At 40.0% G+C, this 26,801-nt stretch overlaps 1 protein-coding gene across 1 annotated transcript in view; it reads right to left on the bottom strand.

The window, feature by feature from the left end:
• Positions 1–26,801, bottom strand: part of LOC109906979 (protein bassoon) — a 233,228-nt gene that overhangs the window by 172,475 nt on the left and 33,952 nt on the right. Inside the window, exon 2 of the mRNA XM_031794016.1 lies at positions 13,668–14,175. Within this exon, the coding sequence (XP_031649876.1) occupies positions 13,668–14,175 (508 nt within the window). The remainder of the gene's footprint in view (positions 1–13,667; positions 14,176–26,801) is intronic.

Below are 26,801 nucleotides of genomic sequence, written 5' to 3'. Positions count from 1 at the left end.
GTAAAACACATGAACTGTGTCAAACACATGAACTGTGTCAAACTGTAAAACACATGAACTGTGTCAAACTGTAAAACACATGAACTGTGTCAAACTGTCAAACACATGAACTGTGTCAAACTGTCAAACACATGAATTGTGCCAAACTGTCAAACACATGAACTGTGTCAAACTGTAAAACACATGAACCGTGTCTTACTGTCAAACACACGAACTGTGTCAAACTGTAAAACACATGAACTGTGCCAAACTGTCAAACACATGAACTGTGTCAAACACATGAATTTTGTCAAACTGTAAAACACATGAACTGTGTCAAACTGTAAAACACATGAACTGTGTCAAACTGTAAAACACATGACCTGTGTCAAACTGTAAAACACATGAACTGTGTCAAACTGTAAAACACATGAACTGTGTCAAACTGTAAAACACATGACCTGTGTCAAACTGTAAAACACATGAACTGTGTCAAACTGTAAAACACATGAACTGTGTCAAACTGTCAAACACATGAACTGTGTCAAACACATGAATTTTGTCAAACTGTAAAACACATGAACTGTGTCAAACACATGAATTTTGTCAAACTGTAAAACACATGAACTGTGTCAAACTGTAAAACACATGAACTGTGCCAAATTGTCAAACACATGAATTTTGTCAAACTGTAAAACACATGAACTGTGTCAAACTGTCAAACACATGAACTGTGTCAAACTGTCAAACACATGAATTTTGTCAAACTGTCAAACACATGAACTGTGTCAAACACATTAATTTTGTCAAACTGTCAAACACATGAACTGTGTCAAACTGTCAAACACATGAACTGTGTCAAACTGTAAAACACATGAACTGTGTCAAACACATGAACTGTGTCAAACTGTAAAACACATTAACTGTATCAAACTGTAAAACACATGAACTGTGTCAAACTGTCAAACACATGAACTGTGTCAAACTGTCAAACGCATGAACTGTGTCAAACTGTAAAACACATGAACTGTGTCAAACTGTAAAACACATGAACTGTGTCAAACACATGACCTGTGTCAAACTGTATAACACATGACCTGTGTCAAACTGTAAAACACATGACCTGTGTCAAACTGTAAAACACATGAACTGTGTCAAACTGTAAAACACATGAACTGTGCCAAACTGTCAAACACATGAATTTTGTCAAACTGTAAAACACATGAACTGTGCCAAACTGTCAAACACATGAATTTTGTCAAACGGTAAAACACATGAACTGTGTCAAACTGTCAAACACATGAACTGTGCCAAACTGTCAAACACATGAACTGTGTCAAACTGTAAAACACATGAACTGTGTCAAACTGCCAAACACATGAACTGTGTCAAACTGTAAAACACATGAACTGTGCCAAACTGTCAAACACATGAACTGTGTCAAACACATGAATTTTGTCAAACTGTAAAACACATGAACTGTGTCAAACACATGAATTTTGTCAAACTGTAAAACACATGAACTGTGTCAAACTGTAAAACACATGAACTGTGTCAAACTGTCAAACACATGAATTTTGTCAAACTGTCAAACACATGAACTGTGTCAAACACATTAATTTTGTCAAACTGTCAAACACATGAACTGTGTCAAACTGTCAAACACATGAACTGTGTCAAACTGTAAAACACATGAACTGTGTCAAACACATGAACTGTGTCAAACTGTAAAACACATTAACTGTATCAAACTGTAAAACACATGAACTGTGTCAAACTGTCAAACACATGAACTGTGTCAAACTGTCAAACGCATGAACTGTGTCAAACTGTAAAACACATGAACTGTGTCAAACTGTAAAACACATGAACTGTGTCAAACACATGAACTGTGTCAAACTGTAAAACACATTAACTGTATCAAACTGTAAAACACATGAACTGTGTCAAACTGTCAAACACATGAACTGTGTCAAACTGTCAAACGCATGAACTGTGTCAAACTGTAAAACACATGAACTGTGTCAAACTGTAAAACACATGAACTGTGTCAAACACATGAACTGTGTCAAACTGTAAAACACATGAACTGTGTCAAACTGTAAAACACATGAACTGTGTCAAACTGTCAAACACATGAACTGTGTCAAACACATGAACTGTGTCAAACTCATGAACTGTGTCAAACTGTCAAACACATGAATTGTGCCAAACTGTCAAACACATGAACTGTGTCAAACTGTAAAACACATGAACCGTGTCTTACTGTCAAACACACGAACTGTGTCAAACTGTAAAACGCATGAACTGTGCCAAACTGTCAAACACATGAACTGTGTCAAACACATGAATTTTGTCAAACTGTAAAACACATGAACTGTGTCAAACTGTAAAACACATGAACTGTGTCAAACTGTAAAACACATGACCTGTGTCAAACTGTAAAACACATGAACTGTGTCAAACACATGAATTTTGTCAAACTGTAAAACACATGAACTGTGTCAAACTGTAAAACACATGAACTGTGTCAAACTGTAAAACACATGAACTGTGTCAAACTGTAAAACACATGACCTGTGTCAAACTGTAAAACACATGAACTGTGTCAAACTGTAAAACACATGAACTGTGTCAAACTGTAAAACACATGACCTGTGTCAAACTGTAAAACACATGAACTGTGTCAAACTGTAAAACACATGAACTGTGTCAAACTGTCAAACACATGAACTGTGTCAAACACATGAATTTTGTCAAACTGTAAAACACATGAACTGTGTCAAACACATGAACTGTGTCAAACTGTAAAACACATTAACTGTATCAAACTGTAAAACACATGAACTGTGTCAAACTGTCAAACACATGAACTGTGTCAAACTGTCAAACGCATGAACTGTGTCAAACTGTAAAACACATGAACTGTGTCAAACTGTAAAACACATGAACTGTGTCAAACACATGAACTGTGTCAAACTGTAAAACACATGAACTGTGTCAAACTGTAAAACACATGAACTGTGTCAAACTGTCAAACACATGAACTGTGTCAAACTGTAAAACACATTAACTGTATCAAACTGTAAAACACATAAACTGTGTCAAACTGTCAAACACATGAACTGTGTCAAACTGTCAAACGCATGAACTGTGTCAAACTGTAAAACACATGAACTGTGTCAAACTGTAAAACACATGAACTGTGTCAAACACATGAACTGTGTCAAACTGTAAAACACATGAACTGTGTCAAACTGTAAAACACATGAACTGTGTCAAACTGTCAAACACATGAATTGTGCCAAACTGTCAAACACATGAACTGTGTCAAACTGTAAAACACATGAACCGTGTCTTACTGTCAAACACACGAACTGTGTCAAACTGTAAAACGCATGAACTGTGCCAAACTGTCAAACACATGAACTGTGTCAAACACATGAATTTTGTCAAACTGTAAAACACATGAACTGTGTCAAACTGTCAAACACATGAACTGTGTCAAACTGTCAAACGCATGAACTGTGTCAAACTGTAAAACACACGAACTGTGTCAAACTGTAAAACACATGAACTGTGCCAAACTGTCAAACACATGAACTGTGTCAAACACATGAATTTTGTCAAACTGTAAAACACATGAACTGTGTCAAACTGTAAAACACATGAACTGTGTCAAACTGTAAAACACATGACCTGTGTCAAACTGTAAAACACATGAACTGTGTCAAACTGTAAAACACATGAACTGTGTCAAACTGTAAAACACATGACCTGTGTCAAACTGTAAAACACATGAACTGTGTCAAACTGTAAAACACATGAACTGTGTCAAACTGTCAAACACATGAACTGTGTCAAACACATGAATTTTGTCAAACTGTAAAACACATGAACTGTGTCAAACACATGAATTTTGTCAAACTGTAAAACACATGAACTGTGTCAAACTGTAAAACACATGAACTGTGCCAAATTGTCAAACACATGAATTTTGTCAAACTGTAAAACACATGAACTGTGTCAAACTGTCAAACACATGAACTGTGTCAAACTGTCAAACACATGAATTTTGTCAAACTGTCAAACACATGAACTGTGTCAAACACATTAATTTTGTCAAACTGTCAAACACATGAACTGTGTCAAACTGTCAAACACATGAACTGTGTCAAACTGTAAAACACATGAACTGTGTCAAACACATGAACTGTGTCAAACTGTAAAACACATTAACTGTATCAAACTGTAAAACACATGAACTGTGTCAAACTGTCAAACACATGAACTGTGTCAAACTGTCAAACGCATGAACTGTGTCAAACTGTAAAACACATGAACTGTGTCAAACTGTAAAACACATGAACTGTGTCAAACACATGACCTGTGTCAAACTGTATAACACATGACCTGTGTCAAACTGTAAAACACATGACCTGTGTCAAACTGTAAAACACATGAACTGTGTCAAACTGTAAAACACATGAACTGTGCCAAACTGTCAAACACATGAATTTTGTCAAACTGTAAAACACATGAACTGTGCCAAACTGTCAAACACATGAATTTTGTCAAACGGTAAAACACATGAACTGTGTCAAACTGTCAAACACATGAACTGTGCCAAACTGTCAAACACATGAACTGTGTCAAACTGTAAAACACATGAACTGTGTCAAACTGCCAAACACATGAACTGTGTCAAACTGTAAAACACATGAACTGTGTCAAACACATGAATTTTGTCAAACTGTAAAACACATGAACTGTGCCAAACTGTCAAACACATGAACTGTGTCAAACACATGAATTTTGTCAAACTGTAAAACACATGAACTGTGTCAAACACATGAATTTTGTCAAACTGTAAAACACATGAACTGTGTCAAACTGTAAAACACATGAACTGTGTCAAACTGTCAAACACATGAATTTTGTCAAACTGTCAAACACATGAACTGTGTCAAACACATTAATTTTGTCAAACTGTCAAACACATGAACTGTGTCAAACTGTCAAACACATGAACTGTGTCAAACTGTAAAACACATGAACTGTGTCAAACACATGAACTGTGTCAAACTGTAAAACACATTAACTGTATCAAACTGTAAAACACATGAACTGTGTCAAACTGTCAAACACATGAACTGTGTCAAACTGTCAAACGCATGAACTGTGTCAAACTGTAAAACACATGAACTGTGTCAAACTGTAAAACACATGAACTGTGTCAAACACATGAACTGTGTCAAACTGTAAAACACATTAACTGTATCAAACTGTAAAACACATGAACTGTGTCAAACTGTCAAACACATGAACTGTGTCAAACTGTCAAACGCATGAACTGTGTCAAACTGTAAAACACATGAACTGTGTCAAACTGTAAAACACATGAACTGTGTCAAACACATGAACTGTGTCAAACTGTAAAACACATGAACTGTGTCAAACTGTAAAACACATGAACTGTGTCAAACTGTCAAACACATGAACTGTGTCAAACACATGAACTGTGTCAAACTCATGAACTGTGTCAAACTGTCAAACACATGAATTGTGCCAAACTGTCAAACACATGAACTGTGTCAAACTGTAAAACACATGAACCGTGTCTTACTGTCAAACACACGAACTGTGTCAAACTGTAAAACGCATGAACTGTGCCAAACTGTCAAACACATGAACTGTGTCAAACACATGAATTTTGTCAAACTGTAAAACACATGAACTGTGTCAAACTGTAAAACACATGAACTGTGTCAAACTGTAAAACACATGACCTGTGTCAAACTGTAAAACACATGAACTGTGTCAAACACATGAATTTTGTCAAACTGTAAAACACATGAACTGTGTCAAACTGTAAAACACATGAACTGTGTCAAACTGTAAAACACATGAACTGTGTCAAACTGTAAAACACATGACCTGTGTCAAACTGTAAAACACATGAACTGTGTCAAACTGTAAAACACATGAACTGTGTCAAACTGTAAAACACATGACCTGTGTCAAACTGTAAAACACATGAACTGTGTCAAACTGTAAAACACATGAACTGTGTCAAACTGTCAAACACATGAACTGTGTCAAACACATGAATTTTGTCAAACTGTAAAACACATGAACTGTGTCAAACACATGAACTGTGTCAAACTGTAAAACACATTAACTGTATCAAACTGTAAAACACATGAACTGTGTCAAACTGTCAAACACATGAACTGTGTCAAACTGTCAAACGCATGAACTGTGTCAAACTGTAAAACACATGAACTGTGTCAAACTGTAAAACACATGAACTGTGTCAAACACATGAACTGTGTCAAACTGTAAAACACATGAACTGTGTCAAACTGTAAAACACATGAACTGTGTCAAACTGTCAAACACATGAACTGTGTCAAACTGTAAAACACATTAACTGTATCAAACTGTAAAACACATAAACTGTGTCAAACTGTCAAACACATGAACTGTGTCAAACTGTCAAACGCATGAACTGTGTCAAACTGTAAAACACATGAACTGTGTCAAACTGTAAAACACATGACCTGTGTCAAACTGTAAAACACATGAACTGTGTCAAACTGTAAAACACATGAACTGTGTCAAACTGTCAAACACATGAACTGTGTCAAACACATGAATTTTGTCAAACTGTAAAACACATGAACTGTGTCAAACACATGAATTTTGTCAAACTGTAAAACACATGAACTGTGTCAAACTGTAAAACACATGAACTGTGCCAAATTGTCAAACACATGAATTTTGTCAAACTGTAAAACACATGAACTGTGTCAAACTGTCAAACACATGAACTGTGTCAAACTGTCAAACACATGAATTTTGTCAAACTGTCAAACACATGAACTGTGTCAAACACATTAATTTTGTCAAACTGTCAAACACATGAACTGTGTCAAACTGTAAAACACATGAACTGTGTCAAACACATGAACTGTGTCAAACTGTAAAACACATTAACTGTATCAAACTGTAAAACACATGAACTGTGTCAAACTGTAAAACACATGACCTGTGTCAAACTGTAAAACACATGAACTGTGTCAAACTGTAAAACACATGAACTGTGTCAAACTGTAAAACACATGACCTGTGTCAAACTGTAAAACACATGAACTGTGTCAAACTGTAAAACACATGAACTGTGTCAAACTGTCAAACACATGAACTGTGTCAAACACATGAATTTTGTCAAACTGTAAAACACATGAACTGTGTCAAACACATGAATTTTGTCAAACTGTAAAACACATGAACTGTGTCAAACTGTAAAACACATGAACTGTGCCAAATTGTCAAACACATGAATTTTGTCAAACTGTAAAACACATGAACTGTGTCAAACTGTCAAACACATGAACTGTGTCAAACTGTCAAACACATGAATTTTGTCAAACTGTCAAACACATGAACTGTGTCAAACACATTAATTTTGTCAAACTGTCAAACACATGAACTGTGTCAAACTGTCAAACACATGAACTGTGTCAAACTGTAAAACACATGAACTGTGTCAAACACATGAACTGTGTCAAACTGTAAAACACATTAACTGTATCAAACTGTAAAACACATGAACTGTGTCAAACTGTCAAACACATGAACTGTGTCAAACTGTCAAACGCATGAACCGTGTCAAACTGTAAAACACATGAACTGTGTCAAACTGTAAAACACATGAACTGTGTCAAACACATGAACTGTGTCAAACTGTAAAACACATTAACTGTATCAAACTGTAAAACACATGAACTGTGTCAAACTGTCAAACACATGAACTGTGTCAAACTGTCAAACGCATGAACTGTGTCAAACTGTAAAACACATGAACTGTGTCAAACTGTAAAACACATGAACTGTGTCAAACTGTAAAACACATGAACTGTGTCAAACTGTAAAACACATGAACTGTGTCAAACTGTCAAACACATGAACTGTGTCAAACACATGAACTGTGTCAAACTCATGAACTGTGTCAAACTGTCAAACACATGAATTGTGCCAAACTGTCAAACACATGAACTGTGTCAAACTGTAAAACACATGAACCGTGTCTTACTGTCAAACACACGAACTGTGTCAAACTGTAAAACACATGAACTGTGCCAAACTGTCAAACACATGAACTGTGTCAAACACATGAATTTTGTCAAACTGTAAAACACATGAACTGTGTCAAACTGTAAAACACATGAACTGTGTCAAACTGTAAAACACATGAACTGTGTCAAACTGTAAAACACATGACCTGTGTCAAACTGTAAAACACATGAACTGTGTCAAACTGTAAAACACATGAACTGTGTCAAACTGTAAAACACATGACCTGTGTCAAACTGTAAAACACATGACCTGTGTCAAACTGTAAAACATGTATTTGCAGGTCCGAGAAAAAACAGCTTTTTATAAACGTTTCATACCACACAAATGACCAAAATGACAGGCTAAGAACGGACAGAGAGACAGGCCTATGTGTTCATCTTATCATATTTCACCAGTGCCAAATCAGTGAGTACGGTCACATGCACACATTAACGTGATAATTGTTAATAGTCAGATGAATATAATAGTTTTATTCAAGCGTTTACATGTTTTACACGTAGAACGACTCCTCAAACAATCCTGTTACATGGACACATCTGAAAAGGCTACCTGTTGGCGCTCTGATAAACGCAGAAAATCGCCAATCAAAATACACATTGTACCACAGCGAATATTTTTGGGAAGCATATTTGATTCTGAGTTGGGACATAGAAAGTTTGCAATGTGAAAATGACTTCTAAGATGCATACATTCCGTTGTTTCCGAACTCACTTCACTCGCGCTGAAGAGGGAGGCTCTCGGCTGATGCTGGCACATGTGCAGAACAAATACACCACTGTAATGCCGATTAAGGTGTTCACATGACGTAATCACTCGAAAGATTGCTCAGAACACCAGGTGTTTTAATCAGCGTGCGGTTACTTTGATTTTGACCTTACGCTGATTAAGATAAACTGAGTAAGGCGTTTACGTGACTTTTACGCATAATCTATAACCTACTGCCGTAATCAGTTTAATATCAAATGATTAGTGTGCATGTCAACGTACTCAGTGTGTCTTGTTTGCAACGTAACTGTCCCTGTTTGCAAATAATTTAATAATTTAATAATTTAAATAATTTCATTAGGAATTTGAGCTTGGTAGGCTTCTTTCAAAACCTAGGCCTACCTTTCCACCCCACAACCTTTCCACCCCAGACAGTAGACCTACCTTTCCACCCCAGACAATAGGCCTACCTTTCCACCCCAGACAGTAGGCCTACCTTTCCACCCCAGACAGTAGGCCTACCTTTCCACCCCAGACAGTAGGCCTACCTTTCCACCCCAGACAGTAGACCTACCTTTCCACCCCAGACAGTAGGCCTACCTTTCCACCCCAGACAGTAGGCCTACCTTTCCACCCCAGACAGTAGGTCTACCTTTCCACCCCAGACAGTAGGTCTACCTTTCCACCCCAGACAGTAGGCCTACCTTTCCACCCCAGACAGTAGACCTACCTTTCCACCCCAGACAGTAGGCCTACCTTTCCACCCCAGACAGTAGGCCTACCTTTCCACCCCAGACAGTAGGCCTACCTTTCCACCCCAGACAGTAGGCCTACCTTTCCACCCCAGACAGTAGACCTACCTTTCCACCCCAGACAGTAGGTCTACCTTTCCACCCCAGACAGTAGGTCTACCTTTCCACCCCAGACAGTAGACCTACCTTTCCACCCCAGACAGTAGGCCTACCTTTCCACCCCAGACAGTAGGCCTACCTTTCCACCCCAGACAGTAGGTCTACCTTTCCACCCCAGACAGTAGGCCTACCTTTCCACCCCAGACAGTAGGCCTACCTTTCCACCCCAGACAGTAGACCTACCTTTCCACCCCAGACAGTAGACCTACCTTTCCACCCCAGACAGTAGGCCTACCTTTCCACCCCAGACAGTAGGCCTACCTTTCCACCCCAGACAGTAGGCCTACCTTTCCACCCCAGACAGTAGGCCTACCTTTCCACCCCAGACAGTAGGTATACCTTTCCACCCCAGACAGTAGGTATACCGATGTAGAAAAATATAAGCTTTAACTGCTGGCTACTCTTCTTCCATAACTTAACCCAACGAGACAAGGTCACAAGTGTTTCCCTTAAAGATGTCTGGGTTTAAACATCTTCTATTGTACAGAAAGTGAATAGCTTAATCGATTGATAGTTACAAAATTAGGTTACTTCCCTTCTCAATTTTATGTCTCCTCGGTTTTATTTATTGTTTGAACTTAACTGCCTGGTTCACTGACACAGAGTTAGGATATTTAAAGAGTGCTTGGTGGGTGGAGGAATTGGCCGACAAAAATCTATATAACGTTATATAGAAGCCTAAAGACAAATGTATTCTGTCAAAGAGGTAGCCCTACCTCTTATTTCTTCGGGAAGAAATAAGCTCCAACACAAAGCCCTCTTGTTGTTAGTCTAATTAAAATGAAGACGGTTGAAATGAATAATGTCAACTGGAATTTGCTTACTTCAGCACCATGAGCACCATGAGCTGTCTATTTCCGATTGATTGCCTCTGCGACTGCTGCTTCAAGTTTCAGGACCACAATGTACGTTACTCAAACATGGCTTATTGTGAGGACAATAACTCTGATAAACACATTATGGGCAAGGAACATATTGTGTTTATTGAAATAAATGATCGTAGTAGCAAGCTATTAAGGTTGACCTCCAGTCCTCCTCATCTCTGTGCTCTCCTTCTCAAATTGAACAGAACATAGGCTATAGGCTAGTCTAGGTGCAAGATATAGCATCTTTTGGACTTGGCCTAATCAAAATGTATTTTCTGAAGAATTCTTTGACTCTCGCCTTGATCTGCCACAGTAGGCTTACAGAGCACAGCACTGGTTAGGCAGCACAAAAAAAAAATTTTTTTAGCAAGAGCAAAGCAGGCTGGGGCAGCCTGGGGCTCAGGGTTGGAATATCCATTTCGGTGTGTAAGGCAGTCTAGTTTTATTTACACCATCCCAGCAGCTATCTTACAACAGTGGAGGCTCCTCAGAGGAGGAAGGGGAGGACCCTCCCCCCTCAGTGAATAAAAAAAAAAAAATTCAGATAAAACTATACTAAATATATTCAAGTCACCAAATAATTGACTAAAACACACTGTTTTGCAATGAAGGTCTATAGTAGCCTCAACAGCACTCTCTGGGGCCGCATCATGGTGTAGCTGGAGGACAGTTAGTTTCCGTCCTCCTCTGGGTACATTGAATGCAATACAATCAATACAAAACCTAGGAGACTGATAGTTTTCTCCCCCTTCCATGCACATAAACAGTAATTATGACAACTTCCGGAGGATGTCCTCCAACCTATCAGAGCTGACATGTTGTCGACCCAATCAAAATATCTGAGAACCAATCTAGTACTGAAAGCATAAGCTAGAGCTAGCATTGCAGTGCAGAAAATGTGGTGAATAGTTGACTCAAAGAGAGAGAATGACAATAGGTGAATGATTTTTAACAAATTAATTTCTTTAAAAATTAAGGAGTAGCAAGAGAGAGGGAGCGAGAGAGATAATTAGTTGTATTTGTTTTTTCACTTATCTAGCAAATGTAGCTAGCTAGTTTAGCCTACTCAAACACCTGGCTCAAACAGAGCAGGATGCTATGTTAGCTAGCTGGCTATGGCTATCCAACACTGGAGCTCTTACAAGTCAAGGTAAGCTTTTGGTTTTATAAATGTATTGCCAACGGGGCCCGCCGGTATAACTGCTAAACTGCTTGCTGTACACTGTACTGCATGATTGTTGCGGGTTTACTAATGCGTTACTAGCTGTGTTAGCTAATATGGTGACAACAGTGTAGGCTGTGTGTAGTGGTTAACAGTAATGGGATGAAGGTTTGGCTTGGAAAGGTTTTTTCATCTGTTTTATTGTGCACTGAAGTCCACAAGCGAAGGGAAAAGGTGAGAGGAGGAGAGCGCGTAGATGAAGAAGAAATTATACAACGAGCAAATTATCATGCGGTTTGTATGTGGTTGCTATGAAAGTAAACTGTGCTTACGGTTATCAGAGGTGTGTTCATTCTGCCAATTCTGTTGAAAAACATTTCTTAAATGAAAGCAAACGGAACGAAACGGAGATAAGCCTACCTGAATTTGTCACTGTTACCTTGATTACTCACGTTTGTCTCTCGACCTGTGTGCACCTACGTTGTAAACGTTCATTCATAGGCTAGGTTGTAGCAACCTAATGATGGATATAGGGAACATTTGAGTGTCATGTTGTAACCTAAACCTGTCGGTGTTACTTTGAGCTGGGTGAATGGAAAATGAATGACAGTCATCCAATATGCTCAAATAGAAATAAATCTATGCTCATAAAAACAAAAACAAAGTCCTCCCTTATCTTAAATGGCACCGACCGCCACAGTCTTAGAAATATTACTTTGCTCCCTGCTTCTCCAAGCACGACCCTTCCCTGGACTACATATCTTTTTTTTAAACTAAACCCTCCCCTGAAATTGAAAAAGCATGACCCTCCCCCATTTTACTACAGGTACCCATTCTGTAAATTTCAATCCATCCCTTACATCTAAGTGCACCTTCGGGCATTTACCATACACCCTACACCCTACACACTCCATCCTGCCTAGGTAGACTAATGGAGATTCTGTCATCGCCTCGAGAGAAATTACTGCCACTTACCAATACACACACTCTTACTCCCCCCTTCTCTCTCTTTTCCCTCATCGCTCTCTTTCTTGGCCGTGTTTCTCTAACACTCCACTTCCCACTCTCTCTTCATCATTTCCCCACATTCTCTCTCTCCCTGGTCCCACTCCCAGAATATAATGCACCCAAATGACTCTCACAATAAGACATGATGGCAGGCCGACTAGAACTCATCTCAACACTGCGGTGGGGTTAGATCCGTGCCTCGGTGGCTCTCTCCACTCCGGAGAGAACACTGCTTCGTCCGCATCCTTGGGGCGAAAAACATGCCACAGCATCTCCTCCCTCACTCCGTTCTCTAAAACCTGCCTGCCTGGTGCCGCTTGCCCGCCTGCCCACACGTTGAGGGGAAGGACAGAGAGACGGCCCCCCTGTCAATCTCCTGCCAATGGCTGCTGTCAAAACAGAAGCTGACAAGCGAGACCGATGAAGACGCTAAGACGGCCTAGGCGGGACACCCTACTGACAGCAGGCTCTGTCGGGCTCTCGCCGAGAGAGAAAGGTCACAGAAACTGGAGACACAGGAGATGGGAGAGCTTCACACTCATTAAGGAAGGGCCTTTTCTATGTCTGGGACTCAGAGATTGGAGAAGACTAAATTACATATATCTGCATGAGAGAGACTTGAGTCTATAGAAACTTACTTCTTTAGGCCTCACACCAGGACTCCGCAAGGTCTCTAGATATAAAAGGATGTGCTTATTTTTGTGACTAAACATGAAGCGATAAGGTGCCCCTTAAGAGCTGATCTGGAGTCAGTTTTATTTAGTAGACTGGTTGCATTCCCTAAGTATTAAGGTATGGAGAACACTGATCCTAGACCAGCACTCTGGACTGGAGCCAATGGCACCTCTAGCTGTATTAGAGTCAGCATGTTAACAGGCAGGGCTTGTTGCTTACCTCTGTGAGGTGGGGGTTGGGGTTGAAGCCACACTGGTTGCAGACGGTGGAGCGGCACTGTGTGCAGGTGTTGTAGTTTGGCAGGGCCGGCGGATTGGTCAGCTCCGTGGTGGAGCAGAGTGGGCACAGCTTGCTGACGGGCATGGGGGCGATCTGGGGCACTGAGTAGGGTGAGGTGGGGGTGATCCCACGGTCCGGAGACATTGAGGAGGAGCGACCCGTCCGGCCACCCGAACCGCTAAAGTCCACCTGGAGGTTTCGTCTGGAGGCGTGCTGACCGGGCTGACCGGGGCTCTGGCCATGCTGACCTGGACCACCACCCATCCCAGCACCCATCCCTGGCCCATGACCCTGCCCTGGGCCTGGGCCGTGGCCTGAGCCATGGACTAGGCCTGAGCTTTGCTGCATCGGCCTGTGGCTCTCTTGGTTGGCCAGTCTCTGACCTCCTCCTCCACCCATTCCTCCGTAGCCAGTCTGCATCCCAGATTTAGGACTCCCCATGGGAACCCTGAAGAAAAACAACAGGAATCAAATTAATTTCAAATATAACCTCCCTTCTGTTTAGCTCTTCTACAGATTGTGAACAAGATATTTGGTGGTTTGGTCAGTATCCCTGAATCTTATCATTCTATCAAAAAATGTCCCTCACCTCCGGCTAAGACCGAAACACTGAAAAACTGCTCTGATCTGGGGAAAGCATCAATTTGGATCAAAGAGAACCACAGTAGTTCCGGCCAATCATTTGCTTAATTTGCTTCAGTTGATTCATGGGGAGTTTGACACAAGTATTCATTGTAGGGAGAGACCTATTTTGCGACAGCCTGAGTCGGTATGAGACATTTGCTTTCAGCTACATGTGAATGTCACAAAATCTCTCTCATCCACCCCCACGCCTTAGATCTGAAGTTACTGTCTCCAAATTCACATCTACTCAAAGCCCTGCGAGCCAGACTTCACCTAGTGACCTTCACATGGAGCGGACTTAGGGAGGCTGTGCGTGCGTGTGTACACTTAATACAGTCTCATCTGGTCTAATGATGTTAAATGTCTCCTGGCAGCTCTCATAACAGTTTGCCCTCTTCACTGTAAGCTCTACCCCAGCAGGTAAAAGGCTACAAAGGCCACAGGAGCATCAAACCAACCAGGCGGCTGGAGCAAAGTGCTATAATGAGGGGTTCAACACATAGAAAGCAGGCTAAAGTGCATACGTTTTTTTTGCAGGCTGTTCCGGAAGCTTCTACCGTGCTTGAGCCATTTCAGCACCATGAGCCATTTCAGCACCGTTTTAGCACCATGGCGCTGTCCACTTACACATAGACATGACTCACTTTGTCCTAAACGCTTACAGTCCCACCTAAAGTAAACAACGAAATCAGTCCCACCCTAATGTGAACAATATGTTTGCCATGTGTCTGTATGCATGCACTCTGATGAAGGCTAAAATGGTTCAAATGTTAATTACATTTTTAACAAAGGATCCATTATTAACTCAAGCACTGTGCTTACTGTACTCTCTTCATGTTAAAAAAATATAATAATCATATTTTCATTCAGTAATCTAAATAACTCTATGGACCGTAAAGGAAATCATACCTCAACGTATCATGCTCAGGCACTTATATATAGGAATTAGTGGATTCATGGGACACTTTTAAATGTGCCTTTAGAGGCCATACAATTTAGTACTCATCTATAAAACAAAAGCAATTTAGGTCAAAAGAGTCCATATTAACAAAGAAAATGGAAGGACTAACAGTACAGATAGATAGCAATCAAAACTCTACCATAGAGGCACAGAAAAAGAAATGGAGGAACTTATTCAAGAAAGATCCAGTGTAATATATTATAAAACATAAAGCGAACTGGATGGAATATGAGGGAAAAATGCACCAAATTATTTTTAAATCTTCAACATAGAAATGCTACCAGAAATAATTGTTACCCATGATTCACCAAACAATATTTTTAAAAGAGGAAGTAAAGTACTTAACTTTATGTTTTCATTTCAGTCTTCTGCATCTCCACTAACCAAAGCTAATTGTATGAATTTTTCCCCTATTAATAATGTAAAATGAACATCTGTACAGAAGGACTCATGTGAAGGCCAAATTACAGAGGAGGAACTTCTTGATGCAATTAAAGCCTTTCAATCCAGGAAAACTTTTTAAAATATATATTCAGAGGACCATTATAAGCATGTTTTAACCACTCCTATATAAACGGTAGATATACGGACACGCAACAAGAAGGTCTGATATCATTATTACTGAAACAGTATCCAAGTGGTAAATATAAAGTCCACTTAAAAAAATTGGTGGCCTCTTACACTTCAGTGTTGTGATGCAAAAGTTCTAGCAAAATGCTTAGCGCATAGAATTAAAAAGGTATTGTCGGATATTATTTATCCTAATCAGACGTTTTTTTTTACATGGACTATACATTAGAGATAATATAAGACCGGAAGTACCGGAAACAATAGAACATTCTGGGAAACCAGGCCTGGTATTCATAGCTGACTTTAAAATGACATTTGATAAAGTACGACTGGAGTTTAAATATAAATGCCTGGAATATTTCAATTTTGGAGAATCTCTCATAAAATGGGTTAAAGTTATGTATTGTAGCCCTAGGTGTAAAATAGAAAATAATAGCTACTTCTCAGAAAGATTTAAACTGTCAAGAGGAGTAACACAAGGTTGTCCACTATCGGCATATCTATTTATTTTTGCCATCGAAATGTTAGCTGTTAAAACTAGATCCAACAATAACATTAAGGTGTCATTGCACGCTGATAATTCATGTTTTCTTTTGAATCCACAATTAGAATCCCCACAGCCTCATAGAGGATCTGAATACTTTGTCTAACCTCTCTGGATTAAAACCAATTTATGATAAGTGTACAATATTACGTATTGGATCTCTAAAAAAAGACAACTTTTGCATTACTGTGTAGTTCATCAATAAAATGGTCTGACGGGGATGTTGACATACTCGTTATGCATATGCCAAAAGAAAGAAATAATCTCACATTTTTATAGAAAGTTAGCAAAAATAGATAAGATCTTGCTACCATGGAAAGGAAAATATTTGTGGAAAAATCATCGGTCAAATCAGTTGACATATTTGGTTTTGCCTACACCTAGCGATCTGCTTTTTAAATTATCTGAGCAAAAAATATTTGGGGGGGGAATGGCAAGCCAGACAAAATTAAATGGGCCTATTTATATAATTAATATGAATTCGGATTGCAGAGATGATTAAATATTAAAGCATTAGACCTCTCACTAAAGGCATCAGTCATACAAAAATTATAATTAAATCCGAACTGCTTTATCGCAAATTAGAAGAATGTCTCACCCCATGTTCAAGAATGGCCTTTTTCCCATTATTCAGATTCCAACCACTCACTTTCAGTTATTTGAAAACCAAATCATCTCTCAAATCATCTCCAAAATATTATTAAATATATTATATTAAATATATTAATATATATTATTATTTTTTAAACAAGCCATAGAAAGTTGGTTGCAATTTCAGTTTAATCCACCAGAAAAGATAGAACAAATAATACAACAAATCTGGTGGTTAAACTCAAATATACTAATTTTAAAAAACTTTATTTTTCGAGAAAAAAAAAAAGGTTCAGCGGCTTGCAAAGGATTCACCCCCTTAGAATGTTTCCTACTTTGTTGCCTTACAACCTGGAATTAAAATGGATTTTTGGGGAGATTTGATTTACATAACATGTCTACCACTTTGAAGATGAAATATGTTTTCTATTGTGAAACAAACAAGAAATAAGACAATAAAATCTATTCACCTTTTGCAACAATTACAGCTGCAAGTCTCTTGGGGTATGTCTCTATAAGCTTGGTCACTCTAAGACATTTAATGTTTCCCCTTAAACCACTTGAGTGTTGCTTTAGCAGTATGCTTAGGGTCATTGTCCTGCTGGAAGGTGAACCTCCATCCCAGTCTCAAATCTCTGGAAGACTGAAACAGGTTTCCCTCAAGAATTTTCATGTATTTAGCACCATCCATCATTCCTTCAAATTCTGACCAGTCTTTCCATTTTTTAATAATGGATTTAATGGTGCTTCGTGAGATGTTCAAAGTTTAAAAAAATAATTTATAACCCAACCCTGATCTGTACTTCTCCACAACTTTGTCCCTGACCTGTTTGGAGACCGTCTTGGTCTTCATGGTGCCGCTTGCTTGGTGGTGCCCATTGCTTAGTGGTGTTGCAGACTCTAGGGCCTTTCAGAACAGGTATATATATATATATACTAAGATCATGTGACACTTAGATTGCACACATGTGGACTTTATTTAACTAATTATGTGACTTCTGAAGGTAATTGGTTGCAGCAGAGCAAAGGGGTGAATATGCACGCACCACTTTTCAGCAAAAAGAAATTTCATTTCACTTCACCAATTTGGACTATTTTGTGTATGTCCATTACATGAAATTCAAATAAAAATCCATTTAAATTACAGATTGTAATGCAACAAAATAGGAAAAATGCCAAGGGGATGAATAGTTTTGCAAGGCACTGTATAATCTTTGTAAATTATATCATAAATAAGTAGGACTGGTGGAGTTGTCACATGCAGCTAACACAAATACATGGAAATGTCTGCTCTACCCAAAATTACAAACAACTGATAGCAGCATTACCACAAAAATAGAAGCGGCAAGTGGAAGGGGGAAAAAGTACGGCACTTGTCTGTCGGTCCTGCATTAAAGACCAAAATTGGTTAAAGAAAATTGTGATTAATAAAAATATATACCAGTTTCATTTAAGGACCAAAAATGACAGCTGTGCCATATAGATTGCAAAATAGTTGGGAAGAGATTTCGATGTACCGATTCCAATGCACATGGTTTATGAATTGACATGCAAAACGACACCAGATTCAAAACTTTGAATTGTTGAATTTAAAGGATTATACAAAATTCTTGCAACCAATAGAATGTTATATATACATATATATATATATATATATATATATACAGGTATATATATGGGGGATACAATCTTCCCAGCTCTGCAGATTTTGCTGCGAAGAGGCAGAGTCATTAGATCATTTATTTTGGTACTGTCCATATGTAGCTTGGTTTTGGTCACAGGTCCAGGAATGGCTGAAGAATTGCAACATTTACCCAGAACTAACACTGCAGATAGCAATACTGGGTGATTTGAAAAGTCATAGTCAATTGATCAATAATATAATAATATTTTTAACAAAAATGTTTCTCTTTAATTTACAATCTGTAGCAACTCTGAGAATAGAAAGGTTCAGAAGTGTAGTGAAGCATCATAGCACAGTTGAAAAATATATGGCAAATAGAGATCCAATGTGAATGGTGTTAAGAGATAGACGGGAGGGTTTGAATGGAGCTGGAGGGTGGGACTGATAACTGATAACAACAAGATAACACATGTAAAATACACTGTGTGTGTAAAATGTATTTAGGTTCAGGACTTTTGTGAAATAGCACAGTTAAAAATATACGTCAAATAGAAAAATAACAACTAATAACAACTAATAACAACTAATAACAACTAATTGATCATAAACACAGTGTGGACATTGTTAATGTTGTAAATGACTATTGTAACTGGAAACAACACATTTTTTATGGAACATCTACATAGAGGTACAGAGGCCCATTATTAGCAACCATCACTCCTGTGTTCCAATAGCATGTTGTGTTAGCTAATCCAAGTTTATCAATTTAAAAGGCTAATTCATCATTAGAAAACCCTTTTGCAATTATGTTAGCACAGCTGAATCTGTTGTGCTGGTTAAAGAAGCAATAAAACTGGCCTTAGAACATATAGTATTATATAGTATTTATAAGCTGGAAGTAGAAGCCCAAGTGTTGTTGTTTATTAGTTTACTCCAATTAGGGGAAGGGTGAAGCTGATCTACCCCCTGAAAAAGAAACTGTGGTCAAGCTGGTAATTGTTTTGTGGCCCTCCAAACATGTCTTCCAATAGAAATGTTTGCCGGAAAGCAAATAATGAAAGTGTAATGTAGAGTGTGAGGTTATTCACTGCTCTGAGGCAGGTGGTATTTGTTTCCGACTGCTATGACAATCTATCGACAACAAAGCCTGTCGGAGAAGAAGCAGGGTACATAACAGAAGCCTTAAAACGGTTTTCGCCTTGTAACAGTCGACAGATTTCTCTTCCTTGTTTCCCTTTGTATTGAACTTTCCAGTGCAGTTCCGGACAGTGTTGAACACAAAACTTACACTCGTGTACGCACACAGTACACGTGCAAACACACACATACACACGTGCAAACACACACATGCGCGCGCACGCACGCACACATACACTCACCTAGCCGTTTTTGAGAGGTTTAGCTTTCTGCAACAAAGATCAGGGATTGTCTAGCATTCCCTCTGTCTCAAGATGCTGTAGAAGAAGAGGGACGCAAATGTGGTCCGCGGGGGGATCTCTTCAAAAGGACACCTGGGTTTATTCAATCTATTACCAGTAGTGGGTGTGTTATTACACATACAGAGGAGCGCATCAAGCTAAAGCAGCTCACAAAGGCGGCTGCCGCCCAACCTATATTCAAGCGGTCACACTGCTCAGGTAAAGGGGTGGGGGGTGACTCATTCTAAACCTATAGCCTTCACCCTGATTCACTCAAAGTGCTCGAGGAAATGAGCATGAAACAGCACTGGGGCTGTAAGAAAGACTCGCAGCCATTTCTGAGCTCCCTCCCCCTCTCTCATCTGTGGACAGCAGGAGAGCCAGAGAGGCGGAGGAGAGAGAATCAAGCTGCTTTAGGCCTGTGAACCTGTCATGCTTTGTACATTCACCCATTAACCGGGTGAGTCCGTGCATGGGCAGAGCAGCTCTTTGTGAGCTGTCCGAGGAGCAGAACACGACCACAGAATGGACTCATAGACGTCCAGACTGATGCAAACGCCGCGCCACACCTCGCTACAATAACGCAGGCGTCTCATAATTACTCAGCAAAGATGACGTGAAAAAACACACTTTCCTCCAACACAACACCTTTTTCTCAGTGTTTACAGAGCCACTCCGGCCGTTTCCCGGAGGTCATTCATCAGTGTTGCGTAAGAAGTTAATGACTCTGACCGTGCTAGCCTCCCCCTTCTCTTCAGCTGGCTAATATAGGAGGTTAGATTCAGGGGTCACCAATTAAAGCTGATGTGTGAAAGGAAAGCGCTAGTCGTAGCTAGCCGCGCGTTGTGCTGTCATACTGTATAGCTGGGTCTCCTGTTCTTTGAACGGCTCTCTCTCTGTTGTTCACAGCTGGGTAGGTTCCTGCAGTAGGCTAATGGTGTTTTTTTTTCTCTCTCTCTCTCTCTCTCTCTCTCTCTCTCTCTCTCTCTCTCTCTCTCTCTCACTCTCTCTCTCTCACTCTCTCGGCTGTGCGTGTCTTTTCTTGTTGGATATTTCACTGCCATTACTAGGACTTTCACTGCTATCGGTTCTTCAGTTCGTAGCACACACACAGAGGCCCAAACAGAGCCATACACAAGGCCCCAAAGTAGTTTCAATAGGCTCTTCAACAAATTCACGTTTTTGTCTTGACAGCTTTTTTCATCCACTACAGTACACACTGTAACAGTAAAAAAAAAAAATGGGTTGAATTTCAACCCCGAACATTAACTCTTACTACTCCTTACAGTTCAGCGTCATCAAGCTCCCTTGTCCAACATTACCCATTTAAAGCACACCTGTCGAGTGCTGCTGTGTAGTGGGGTTGTACAACAGGGTCCCGTTAGGGATGCATTCTGGTGATACTGGTACCAGCGGAGCAGGTGACGTCGACGGTGACCTTCTATTAAGGCGTCACTTGATCAGGCAAGCATCCCGAGCAGGCAGGGGCACCCGAGGGCCAACTCTAAACTGCTGACACTGACAGCCACAGTCAGTGTTCTATTAGACATAGTACATACACTGTACCGGACGCACACACACACACACACACACAGAAAGATAAGGTACACAAGGGAGTGATTACACACACATACACACACCGATAAAGATGGTAACACACTGGCTTTGACGTGGATAATATTCCTCTACTGCAGTGGTATTCAAAAAATAGTACCGACCTGTTTAGCATTCCGCTCCACATCGCAGAGAGCCGGGAAACTACCCCTTGCATTGTCATTTTCCTCACCACACTACCAAGAGAGAGGGGTTGCCGGCCAGTGAGACAGGCACATACACATGTGCATATATTCATTGCATATACACATGCCTAAGGCTGTGGCGCTCTTGAAATGTGCAAACGTTTTTGAGAAAGATCATTCGAAAAATACAACTTTCTTGAGTTAATGTATTTATTGGTTACTTTTAATTTTGATAAGAGATGAAAATGTAATGAATTGAAGGTTAATTGTTGATGTAAAAATCGAAATGGACAGATTTCGCGAGAAATGAAAACGTTTGAATACCACTGCTCTACTGTATAGGAGCCAAACCAGACCACTAGAATATAAATGTTCACCATAATAAATTAAGATGACTCAAGTGGCATGTGGCCTGCACTTAGTTACAATATGCTCCAACAGCAAGGTAGCCAACGTATCCTTTAATAATTGTATGTGACTCCCTCTACCTCCTAGCATTCTTTAACAAACAGGTATCATAAATTCTCTGGAGCCTAACCGTGTTGGTAGGGGATTGGTATTATAATTTTATAGCACGGACCCATCTGGCCCGGTCAGATTTAGCAGCTACATGAATGTTTACATGTACAGTTCACACTGACACGAGAATAAATACACACGCATTCTCACACACGCACACACACACACAAACATACATACATTATTTCCCCCGCATCTGTTACCTGCCCACGTTTCAGGGGGGAAAAAACAGGCTCTCTGCTTCCTGCAGTTAGATATACCATTAGCGGTCCTGTGTGAAACAGACCGTGCACTATGAATCACAACGACACATGGAGGCACACGCGCGCGCACACACACTCACACACTCTCAGCACATAGGGTGCACTCACACATGCTTGCACGCGTTAATACACACATACACATAAACCCCCTCACACACAACTGACTGAAGGGTAGAGCGCTTCATTTAGCCTGCCTTTTGTGAAATCCACCAAACCAAACGAATCACATCTAAATATAATTTCTGAATGCAGATTTGATTTCTGCGGCTGCTGGGTTCGCTGCGCAGTGGCTTCGATCTGTGCGTGGTGGTGAAAGCCCCCTGCTCCGATAAATGGGTGTTTTGTGTGAAATTGATCAAAGGCAAAAGCTCAGAGAGGGTGCTCTCTGTGAAGAATCCTCCTGTTTAGCATTCCGCTCCACATCGCAGAGAGCCGGGAAACTACCCCTTGCATTGTCATTTTCCTCACCACACTACCAAGAGAGAGGGGTTGCCGGCCAGTGAGACAGGCACATACACATGTGCGTATATTCATTGCATATACACATGCCTAAGGCTGTGGCGCTCTTGAAATGTTGTCAGCAGGTTATTGGCATGCTTAAGACTTCCGGTCTCATGGTAATTGACCGTTAATGAAGATAAACACGTTCAGCATCTCCAGGCCTCCACTCATACAAACTGCTAATATACACCATAATAATAAATATATGATTTATTTTAGTCAGGTCTAAAGAAACGTTATTATATGAAGAACATGTATTTAATAAGAACAGAATATGAGTCGGCCTATAACGAATGTTATTTGGCTATGTGGCATGCCGTAGTAGGCTGTAGGTTTGTTCATTTAGCAGACAAGATAGGCTTCTAAGTCCCGTGTCATTATTTTATATTATATAATTTGATAGTAAGAAGAATATAATTGAACTTAGCTGAATAAAACAGAATGGATATTTTTCACATTCCGGAGCTAGTGCGCATATGAAGGCTATGTTGAGCATAAAAGTGAACATTTGAAACAGGTCCTATATGCTAGATTTAGATTTATTTAGCAACTTTAGGTTGTAATGAGACAAACCTTAGAATTCAAAACATATATGGGCTGCATGAAACGACTATAGGCTATTGATGATTTGTGAAAGTCGCAAAAAAAAGCTCTCCAGCGGTCATATTATCACCTGCCCATCAGACTATTCTCAATTTAATATTGTCTTTACTAAAACGCTAAATTAGTTTCGATTAAGAATGGCCCATTTTTTTAAAACTTTGCCGCCTGTTCGTTCGGGTAGGCTACCACAGCTATTTCACTCCACTCATCAACCGCTGTTCGAGGAACATGATCTCGCTGCGCGACATAATGATATTCCGCCCAAACTCTGTAAACAATAGACTCCCCATCCCTGTTCCTGAAGCTACCCAGTGCTTAATTTGGGAAACCAAGTAAAATCTGTTCGGGAACATACAGGCACATACACATGTGCGTAAGTAACATGCTTTCACAACAAAACATATTTTATTAAACTGTTAACAGCCCCTCTCTCTGTATGCTTGAGAAAGTTATTTTATTATTTCACCAGGCAAGTGAGTTAAGAACAAAATCTTATTTTCAATGACATTCTAGGAACAGTGGGTTAACTGCCTGTTCAGGGCAGAACGACAGATTTGTACCTTGTCAGCTCAGGGATTTGAACTTGCAACCTTCCGGTTACTAGTCAAATCAAATCAAATCAAATCAAATTTATTTATATAGCCCTTCGTACATCAGCTGATATCTCAAAGTGCTGTACAGAAACCCAGCCTAAAACCCCAAACAGCAAGCAATGCAGGTGTAGTCCAACGCTCTAACCACTAGGCTACCCTGCCACCCCAATGAAGGATGAAGGAGAGGAGAGATAGGAAGAGAGATGGGAGGAGAGATGGAAATTCTGTAGATAAAGGTAGCCTACTTGTGTCACTCACCCTATTACTACGCTATTCAAAAACAAATACAAATTCACTATAATTGTAGGAATAACTCTGTAAGCCGCCCAGCACAACCAATGAACCAACAGCATCGCCTAGGCCAGTGGTTCAGAAAAAAAGGAATTTTACTCTGCCCGGAATACCCCTGAAGTACCTCTCATGTGCATTTTACCAGTAACCCTATGATCTCATGATTCTTCTCAACAAATGGATAGGCCAAGTGCCCCCAGGGGTCCTAGTACCCATGGTTGGGGACCCACTGGCCCAGGGCTACGTTCTCTCCCAGACTCATGAATAGAAAGTTTGGAGCGTAGCATAAAGTAACCAGCTCATCTAGTATGCATTATAATACAGTCCACACTCAAAGGCGATTACTAGAGTTTGTTACATTTTGGAATATAGGCTAGACCAATTAAATACATCTTCAATCAATGTTTCTTTCTTCATGTTTTTCTGCAGTGCATAATGTGCAGTAGGATATGTATTGTATAATGAACTGCACAATCATTGTTGTAATACCAAAAATTGTTCAGGCTTGGGCTCCAAAGCCTATAAGGTCTAATATGCGTATGGGTGTTTTGAATTGATCATCACCTTAGAAATCCAGTCAATTCCGTTGTCAGGCTTTCGAACAACATCCATAATGACCATGTTTTCCACTCAGTTTCAATCTCTTGTTGAACGTCTTTCTTCAAATTGATCAATCACAGTGAGGTGAGTTTTAAAAGTACCATAATGTTTTGATGATAAGTGTGTGATGTAATTTCGATTGCATTGATGTCAGAGTGGTTAAAAGGACAATAGAGGCCTGAGTACCAGGCCATTAGCTAGTTGGATATTACCAACGCATGTCCTGAGTGCTTAAAAGGAGATTACCGTGACTTGGTCGCGTGGAATTTTACTGCGGTCATGACTCATGACTGCGGATGTGGAAGTAATATGGTCACAGCAACAGCCCTACACACACACACACACACACACACACACACACACACACACACAGATACACACCCTCTCCTCGTATGCCCCTGTACACTTCTGATCACCCTCAGTACTGGTATTGTTGTGTAGAATCACATCCAATAGAGATCGGTATAGTATATATTAACTTTTTATCACATCGCACTGTGTACAGTATGACACTAAGCTAATCAAATAGGCCGATGCACTTGGGGAATAATATGTATGCATACATTTCAGTTATGCAGGCCACTTTGCACCACTAAACGTCCTGGCTATTAGGCCTATCTATTCTATTATAGTCCCTATAGATAGAGATAGTGTTTTCCATGCATGTGGAGTTGGCCGCAGGTGCTATAGCTCCCTAAATATAATTTGTGTGGAGCTAGCCATGCTCTCACCGAGAATAGCTGTGCACGGTCTCATCTTCAAATTGAATCTTCAAGGCTGCAACACCCCCCCCCCCCCCCCCCCAATTCCTCTGTCCTTTTTAATTGAAATTCTTATCGGCCTGAAGAGATGAATGAACGAGTATACACACAGACGGGAGGAGGATAAATAAAATAAATATCAGGTAATCATTTTTTCTCTCTGTGCGTTTTTCAATGAATATGAGCGTTCAGACTCACTTAACATTCCGTGCTGGGTCCCTCTGCCCCTGCTGAACAATAATGGAGCTTTGTGGTAGGCCAAGCCCAAACTCCAGTGGATTACGTGCTAGCCACGGATTTCTGCAAGGGTGAAATTACAAGATGGCAATTTTATGTATTTACATTGCAATTACTCATCCACTAGGGGCAATGCGAGTGCCTGTTAACATCTAATAGCCTCACAACAGGGAAGGGCGTTAGGTGAGATACTACTCGGAAAAAAATCACAGGTTCAACCCCGTTGCTAGGCAAAACTACTCCGAATGAATGCCTAAACATAACCCTCGGGTTTAGTGTCGGATTGAAGAATGAATGACAGCACTGACAGGATCTGGTTTGACATTGGATTTGTATTTGGCTGTTTCGAAATTCCAAATGGGGGATCGTAATTCTGGAGGTTGCTTTGGGTAGGCCTGTGTTCGTGTGTGTTCATATGTGTGGCAGTGCATGTGTGTTCACAGGGTTCAAGCCAAACTTGACAATTTAAAGTCCTACTCCTGTCTCCTTTTCAGCTCATTTATCACTTGAATTACTTAACAAAAGGTTCTGGCATGGGTCCTCAGATCCTTAAAAGGTTCTACAGCTGCACCATTTAGAGCATCCTGACTAGTTGCATCACTGCCTTGTATGTCAACTGCTTGGCCTCCGACCGC

This window comes from Oncorhynchus kisutch, linkage group LG17 (assembly GCF_002021735.2).
Source record: "Oncorhynchus kisutch isolate 150728-3 linkage group LG17, Okis_V2, whole genome shotgun sequence".
In the NCBI taxonomy this organism is placed as follows: domain Eukaryota; kingdom Metazoa; phylum Chordata; class Actinopteri; order Salmoniformes; family Salmonidae; genus Oncorhynchus; species Oncorhynchus kisutch.
Note: the sequence above shows the minus strand (reverse complement) of the source record. Positions and strands in the feature narration are given on the sequence as shown.